The following is an 8,975-nucleotide window of genomic DNA, read 5'->3' as shown; positions in this document are numbered from 1 at the left end:
TGTCTTTTTAAATTTATTTATTTATAAAATACAGATGTTGTGCTCATTCATTTTCCTGCTGTTACAGTGTCGATTGAGCCAGAACTGATTATGTTCTCCATCCATTTTCGACACACCTGAGTGCATGTTGGCCCCTGCCTGGCCACCCCTATAGAAATTGTCAGGCTGCATATCTGCTGGTGAACTATAAATGAAGGAGGAAAACCAACACGACACAAACGCAAACATAAAAACCTGGTCCTGAAGTACCGGACCCTAATGTTAAAGGTGTAGGAAAGGCCCCAACCTTAAGGTTCAGGTCTAACCGGCCAATGTTATGGAGCTGTAGTCCAGGTGAACCATAACATGCTTGTCAGCTAATGATATTATTCATTATATCTCCACAATCAAATTTTATTTTATCACTAACTAGAAACAGATACACACTTTGTATTTCCCTCTATGTTCTCTGCCTGTTATGCGATGATGAAGACACTCACCCCGTGTTTGTCTCCTGTTCTGTAGAGCAGCAGCTGGTAGGTCAGGTCCTCTGGCAGGACTGTGTCAGAGCTGTATTTCTCATAGGTGCTTTTCCAGGTGAAAATGTGTCGGCTTGAGTTGTGGCTAACCGTGAGGCAGCATGGGGCATTTGGTTTAACTGATGAGAGATTAAAACATTAGTTCAGTTTCTATACCAAATACCAAACTGTTTCGGTAATATGCCAAACATTTTTTGGTGCAAAAAAACAACAAAAATTAAGCCCATCAAAATGTAATGTAGTGGCAGCATCATGATATGGAGATTGATTTTTTACAGCTACGTCAGAGAACCTGAGGATGGATGGAGCCAGATATACAAGGAAAGGTTTAGATCACGGATGTTGGCCTAATCAAAGTAACGTTCTAAATCGATATTAGTCTCTGTGGTAAGATTTACATCTAGAGAGGAATGGGTAAAAATGCAAGTGTGTAGGTGTTTGAGGAGAGCCGCGTTCAAATAGGCACCTAGATTGTGGAGAATGTGTTACTATTTATGCAAACCTTATTATAAAGGAATCTTTTTTGCTTTCATTGATCATATGATGATAGACTGATGCTTCTGTTTATTCCACAAAAGCCGTAGAAACTTTCAAGGACACACATTTTGATATAAGTCAGCCAGACAATCTAAATGATGTATGGGAATGGGAAAATACTTCTTGAAGGTTTTATCTAGATCAGGGGTGGGCAATTCCAGTTCCTCAGGGCCGGTATCCTGCAACTTTTAGGAGTGCCTTTTGTTCAACACACCTGAATGAAGTTCCCCCAGGAACTGGAATTAGCCATCCCTGATCTAGATCCACAATGAATTTAAATTAGTTGAGATGCCTGCACACACTTCAATATTCATATAAACACCAAGTTTTGTCGTTTTAAAGAGTGAAATTCCCTCCTAAGGTGTGGAGGAGGTTCTTTTTTGGGTGGATCATCAAAATCAGTGTTCCTCCTAATTGTCAATCATTCTGGTGATACGTTTACGTAAGGCCGTCCTATGTGCTCGTCCCCATTTTCCCTTACCGTTGGTGAGTCTTACATAGCGGAAAAATTTAAAATCTTCTTTTGGATAGTAAGCTTGCATGAGCAATGCAAACAGCAGCTTTTAAACAGAGCGTGCACGAGGAGAAATGGCACATTTAATATGCGTTCCCCCTCGGGAGCGGGTACAGGGTTGTGCATGTGCATTTTTTCTTTAAGTGGGGAGGGCGGGTCTTTTCAAAAATTTTGCAAAAATCTTCCACTATACCTTTTAAGGCTAGTGGAGTGAAACTGCCTGCAGCCAAAAAATGCTTTTACCAGATATTAGATCCAAGGGGTTGAATGCCGCACTTTTCAGATTTTTACCTGCAAGCAGCTTTCATGGTGTGATACTTTGTGTTGGTCCGTCCCATAGAAACCCAATAAAATACATTACAAATTGTGGAAAAACAGGGAAATGGTGTTACTCACTGTGATACATAGGTTGGTAGTCTTCCTGCAGTAATTTACAGACTTCAGGGCCATGATCTTGTCTTTGACAAAAAGATATGTTATATTCATGCATGTCTGAAAATATATCCAAGGGGTTGCTTTTATCGGCTTTACTAACGGAACAGAAGAAACCGGCCGTGGTGTTTGTCAGCTGACACCTTTGCCTCGCTCTGTCGAGAAAAAAACAGCTGAAACAAAACATGTCCGTCATGTTTAAGGCTGATCAGATAAAAGGTCTTTATCACTGTCTCACCCATCAGAGAGTTCTGTGATTGTGAGCCAGAAGGATTGATTACCAACCAAAGTGTTGACTGGTGGTTTAATGCTCACAGAACAGTTGATAGTGAACAGATAATCGTTGATGCATGTATACTCCTCCACTGAAAAAGAGAAAGTGATGTTAATCCTTGTCAACCACATTACGATGCTACTGTGCAATGATGGCTCCGCTTGTTTGGTTGTCTGGTTTTTAATAGGAGCACTTCTAGAAAATGTTCAAATGGGTGACAGGATTTTAAAGTAGCACATTAAACCCAAAAGCAACAAAAATACTTGATTTCCCAAAAGTTATTTAAAAAATAAACAACCCAAAATTCTGTACGTTAACATTTTCAACAAAAAAAATAAACCAAATGTAATATATACCCATATAAACACATAATTTATTGTCTCAGAATGGGAAAGTTTTGGGACACAGTATAGCAAGGGCTAGTTTAGAACATTGAAAGATAAATATTTCAAATATATAAAGATAAATACTTTAAAAAATGCGCAAACCTTTATGATTATTTATGCATATCCGATATTGAGTATTTAAAATAGCTAAAAAACTACAAAGCAGGGATTGAGTTAGTTGAAAGCAGTGATGTTTATAAATTCTAACAGCTGCTGGGAGGAAGGATCTGTGATTAAGCTCCATAGTACACTTAAGGTGGAGCAGAATGTCACCTTAAGATACACAGCAACCTTTTTTTTTCTCCCACACTGTTTACATTTTAACACTGTTGCACTTCATGGAATAGAAATGTTTATTTACTGTCTAAAAGCTTTACAAAAATGTCTGTGTATAGAAATTCATGACAAAATAAAGTAAAATAAGTCTTCAGCGGCCTCACTCTTATGTTTCTAGTGTTGGATGTTTACTAAAACACATTATTATAGCAGGTGTTGCAATAATCTGTGATCCTGCTATTTAAAAAATTATATTGAGCTTTTATAAACAAAGTCATTTATTTTTATCTAACACTCTTCATATAGCTACAAATAACTTAGTCTTGCTGAGCTTTTATAAACAAATGCATAGAAGACAAAAGAAGACTGACAAAACTACATATTTAAATAGATAAAGAAGTAAATCAATTCTGAAGCAATGAATTCATAAACTTAAATTTGTAAAGTTAGAAAAACGGTTATCCTTTTAAAGAGAATAATCTTGTATTATATTTGTATAACATGAAACATCCCATTTAATGCACTCTTAACTAGAAATAAATACTAAAACCAATTTGTTACTCATATGAATTTTTTAAAAGATTAAATATATAATTTTAGAAAGCAATACTCCGTTGCATGGGAATGCGTCCTAAAGTTTAAGGGTTTGCAGATGAAGACTTGTTTTCATAACGAACATATTTCTGTTTTTAAACCTGTTTCTCAATTTAGGTGATTGTTTTGTTACATGTAGTTAAAACAAACCTTAGGGAGTTATTTTTTACCCTGTTAAAACTTATTGCTAATTAATCTACAGCTAGTAGAAGCTTCCTTATCAATCAATCAGCACAAAAAGACTGGCCGGCCCTGGTGGTCTTTGCCTGTAAGAAAAAAAGAATTTGCCCCCCTTTTCTTTTTTTGTCACTCATTTGAGATCATCAAAAAAGCAAACATGTAAAGGTCTATGGGGTTAATCTGCTTCAGTTAAGGTAAAAGTTCATGATTTAAAAAAAAAGGAGTAGAGGGTTGCTCTGCTAAACAAAAAGAAGGCCCATGACACGTTTATACTTATTGCGTTTGAATTAAAAATAATTATGCAAAAAGACTAGGTCAGTATTCCTCCACAGGGATGTCTAAGGTTTAGCACCAATTTGATGGTGGAATAACCCATAATTTGGGTAAGGGGGTAAATTGGCAATGTTCCGACAAAGAATGTAACATTTTAGGTTTCCTTTTATATGAGTTTTTTTTTTTTTTTTTTTGGACCCGGAAGCGGAAAATAGATGTTTGCTCTAAAGTATGGTGAATTATTGACAAGTAATTGATTTCTCTATGTATAAAGCATTTCAATCCTTTTTTTAAACAAAAAGCAGAATTTAGCTGTTTTACTGAATGGTTTGTCCTGATTAGCCTGCTAAATGCAAAATATGAAAGATGAAAATATAACACATACTGTACGATAAGCAGATCACCCAGTTGCTTTACGGTTAAAAATAGTGGACAAAACTAACAGAGATGTAAAAAACCTCATCCAGTCTCTTTTTTCGCCTTAGTTTATTTGAATTTCTGACATAAAATGCTGAACAAATCCTTAAGCATACGTACAGTAAAATATTTTAAAGCAGGCTGTGACCTACATACTTTCACTTGCCTGTACCTTACATGTGTTTACTATTTAGAGCTGAAGGTATTTTTGGAGGCTGAAATAGATTAAGGCTTTTTTATATATCGTGTAAAAAGCCAAGTGAGAAGGAACCGTTTTTCTCACAGTTCAGCATTAAATATGGAATAGGTGGAAGTGAACAGCAAGCGAAATTAACAAGCTCTAAGGCAGCGGGTCAACTTACACAAGTTGTTTTATTTTAATTTTTCTTTATATGAATGCTTAATAAATCACATTTAGGAACGACAGCAAAAACTGTTAATTTATTTTCAATAAAATGTGAAATCTCATTGTAGATTTTTTTTTTTTCCCATTAACATCAAAACAATTTTTTCTCTTTTGGCATCAATTTTTCCCCCCAATAGAGATTCACATTTTGGTGTCGCCCTGTTTTTGTTCCAATCAGCACATGGAAACGTTGTTCATCATGTTGTTAATAAACAGAATGAAAAATCAACCTTTAGCTGGATCTCCTTGCAGCCATGTGATGCTGGTGGACTTGAGGAGCAGCAGGAGCAGCGGCAGCGACTTCAGAGGACAGCAGTCCATCATGACTCAGGTCAGATCAGACATCACCTCAGCCTCCTCCCTGCAGAGATCTCAGGTCACTGGGCTTTTCACACATTTGCATCCAGACCTTATGCAGACAGAGAGGGGGCGTCGACAACTGTCTCTGCATCTGCACCAATAGCCTTACCAGAGAAGAAAAAAGAAAAAAATGATGTAAAGTTGAAGCTGTCACGAAATATCAGCTGTAAGAACCACTGGGTGGTTCCTGTGGAGCGTTTCCCCCTACTTCTGCAAAAAAAAAAGATCGTAACCAAAAATCTAACAAGCATTAAAATCTATTTTATTTTCTGTGAATGATTTAATTTAATTTATTTAATCTTTATCTAAGCAGGTAAAACCTGATAAAGAGACAGCATTAGAGTTGAAAACAATTTGAGTTTGCAGCTATTCTGAAAAATAAAGAGAAATAAATAAAATGTTAGTGTTGAATAAAAAGAAACTCAAATAAATAAATATGAATTAAATAAGATGTAAGGTAGTAGGCCTAAAAAAAAAGATAAAAAATTCATAGAAGAGTCTGCACGCCATGTATCTTCTAAAACTTGATTAGTGGTGATGCCCCCTTTTCTGGTTACTTTCAGCCCCTAACCCATCTGCTTTGCTGCATGAACATAAAAGCTGGTTGTGCAACACCCAGTGCACCAACAGTAGATTAACTGAATGAGGGCTGGGTGCTGTGATTCTAAGATAAGCGCTGAAAACCCAGGCCCACGGCTTCCTTTAACTTTCCGATTGAGTAGATTTGGAGCTTCTCACCCTATACAACATCAGTCTGCAGCCCAGCAGCTTTTAACCCAATATTGTGCACAAGAAAGTTACTTTATTCACTCAAATAGCCTGTCAGGATAGTATAAAAAGAAAAACTTCATTCCACTGTTAATCATTGTTTTGTTTCCTCCAATCTGGAGAACATTTAAACCTCCTGCAGCAGTGAAAAGACAACAAAACAACAGTTCAATATTAAGATAGATTCTTAAGGCTGAGAGAAGCTTGCTCATGTCAAGTTGTTTTAGCTATTTGGGGTTTGCCTATCAAAAATATCTCCTCCATTCTGATCATTTGGCTTCACCGCAGGGTAAAAGTGGAACCTATTTTTATAGGTTGAAACCTGAATGACTCCTGTCCCCTATCTGCCGGTCTTTCAGGCTGTGAGAAGCTGTGCTGAGTGAAAAACCTGCCCCAGAGCTGCAGCTTCATGCTAGATGGAAATCTTCACATTGCGCAAGATGAGATATAAATGATCGAACGCGTAGCAGCTCTGCTGTATCAGATAGAAGTTTTTTTTATTTTTTAAATAACGCCCATTTGTGGTGGTAACTGCCCTGATATCATGTGTCTGGATGATTTGAAGCAATGATTTGAAGCATTTTGCAACCAGACTGATAACGATGTTTAGAAGTGATCTTCTGCATGATAAAAATGTTTGCAGGGAAATAAAAAATTTAAATTACATAAATAGTAATAAAAACAAAAAGAAAAAATATATATGTTTCTGCATTTTTCTTACTTAATTAGAAGAATCAAGTGGTGTTTTCCATATATAATGAGTAAGAAGCGAGATTAAGAATGGTAATTTTAGGAATTATGTACATGAGGTTAATTTGAAATGGTGAACCTATGTCTTTGTGTTCAAGTCACAATAATTATATAAATAGGAGAACTGAAATGCACTGAGAAGAAGTTTTCAACCAGACATGATTTTCTTTGAAGACTTCAGAAAACGAAGCGGAAACTGGGTCATATTTCTGTGTTTTTGGGTGAGTGACCTGGAAGTTCCAGGTTTCAGGTCTTCTGTAGTTTCTAAAAAGGTTTTGTTCCTGGACTGTGGTTTAGCTCTATCAATCTTCCCAACAACTCGGACCAGCTTCCCCGAAACAAAAACAAAAAAATAACGATAATCCATATCTCTGAATCAAAGGTAAAGTAGGGCAGTGGGTCTTTCAGCTCAGGTATATTGTTATTTTAACTACCACACTGCATAAAAATGTATATCTAAATAAGTCATTTTTAAAAATAAAATAAGTGCCTTTTTTTTAACTGAGGAGGTAAGTGAGACATTTTACCAATGAAATGAGACAATTTATACTTAAAATAAGAAAAAAACAATTGCATTGTCTTATTTCAAGTACATGTTATCTAATTATCTTATTCTAAGAGTAAAAATACTCATTCCATTGGCAAACAATCTTATTTACCTGCTCAAATTAAGAGTAAATACAGTTAATTTAAGACTTTTTTTGCTTATTTCTAGGTTGTTTTTGCAGTGCAAAAGAAAAAAAAATATTATCCATTTGCTGCTCCACCCTATGATCACGTTTAAATAAGGAACCAAAAATCTTAAACATTTTAACTCTTTTTGTCCCTTTTGTCTTTTCTTAAAAAAACTTTTCCTATATCGCTCAACTTTCTAAGAATCATGGATCTTAATTTGTTATTATGTAGCCAGAGTAAAAAGTTTGTGATTCAACTGATCAAACTGCATATATATTATGCAAATGCCAATTTAAAGCACTTCTTGTCATGATTTTGGCACTGATGGCTGGTTTAATGCTAATATCATTACCCTATCTGTCTCTGCCCTGTTCCTCATCCCTGCTCATCTGGTCCACCTGCTCCTGCTTCTATTCAAACTCCTTGGTCCCAGCCATTAGTGCCAGGTCATTCTTGAGCCTTTGGTGTTGATTTCTATAGCATTTCTATAGAGTTTTGATTGTATCATCTTGACCCGTCTGTATTTGGACTTGTCAGCCTGCCTGCTCCTGTCTGATCTGTTTGCCTGCCTATCTTCAGACTTGATTCTTCTTGTGGAGTGAACTTGGATCTGCCTCTTGACTTCGCCCTGAGGATTATCCTGCCTTCCTTGGTCAGCTCGGATCTGATCTCCTGTCAGCACTGTATCCTTCTAGGCTCCCGAGTCTGGAACTCTCTGGAAGCGTCTGCTGGGTCTGTTCAATTGGATCGGCTGGAATCATCCTCGTTCTCTGGGCCTGAACTCAGACGTCCTAGCCACTGCAGCCGCCACTGCAGATCCCTTCCATCTTTGTTTGAATAAACACATTTTAAGTATTCCACTGTCTGTCTTGCTTGAATTCTGGGTCCTACTTTATGTTCCTTAGAAAACCAAAAATGGCATCCTTAGAGGAAACCCTTTAAAAATATAAACAAGTGAAAAGAAATTTAAAAACAATAAGCTTTAAGATTTTTTTTTACAATTTCAAATTTTGTGAGACATTGAATTTCAGGGCTTCGTTCCCTGTAAGCCAACATTTTTTAAACCACAAACAATAACAAACAATAATTTGCTGTATATGTAATCAATTTATATGATATCAAAGTTTCACTCTCTGAAATGAGTGACAAAAATATTGAGCTTATTTAAATATAAAATAAAATTCTGTTATATCCCTATAGAGAACATCTGTGGAGTAGATTTTGAAAAAGGACCATGTTTAGGACCAGTTTTCAATTATGCATTTTTAAGGCAAAACTTATTTCAGGACATTGTTGCAAATTTTCTAACTCTTTATCTTATGGTATTTTCACACATTGCAGCTTTCCAGGAGGATAGGTGCTTGATAGTTAAATACAGGATTGTTAGCCGTTCTTGAGTTTTTCCTTCTAATGCCTGGCTATAATGAACACATTTAGTGAGAAACAACAGAGAGATGATTTTAATAAAAGAGACACAACAGATAGAGCTTCTAAGATATGTTGTAATTAAATAATACAAATTATATTTACATTCAAATAAAACAAAAATGCACCATAGTTTGTTCATATATATATATATATATATATATATATATATATATATATATATATATAT

The 8,975-nt window shown here is 35.8% G+C and overlaps 1 protein-coding gene across 1 annotated transcript in view; it reads right to left on the bottom strand.

The window, feature by feature from the left end:
* Positions 1-5,194, bottom strand: part of LOC107089554 (interleukin-21 receptor-like) — an 8,391-nt gene extending 3,197 nt beyond the window's left edge. Inside the window, exons 1-4 of the mRNA XM_015382419.1 lie at positions 5,038-5,194; positions 2,240-2,366; positions 1,966-2,156; positions 480-637 (exon numbers count right to left, since the gene is read on the bottom strand). Of these exons, the coding sequence (XP_015237905.1) occupies positions 480-637; positions 1,966-2,156; positions 2,240-2,366; positions 5,038-5,131 (570 nt within the window). The 5' untranslated portion in view covers positions 5,132-5,194. The remainder of the gene's footprint in view (positions 1-479; positions 638-1,965; positions 2,157-2,239; positions 2,367-5,037) is intronic.
* Between the last annotated feature and the right edge of the window lie 3,781 nt (positions 5,195-8,975).

The sequence above is a fragment of the Cyprinodon variegatus genome, unplaced genomic scaffold (assembly GCF_000732505.1).
Source record: "Cyprinodon variegatus isolate N-32 unplaced genomic scaffold, C_variegatus-1.0 Scaffold256, whole genome shotgun sequence".
Taxonomy (NCBI): domain Eukaryota; kingdom Metazoa; phylum Chordata; class Actinopteri; order Cyprinodontiformes; family Cyprinodontidae; genus Cyprinodon; species Cyprinodon variegatus.
This window is presented reverse-complemented; position numbering and strand designations above follow the sequence as displayed.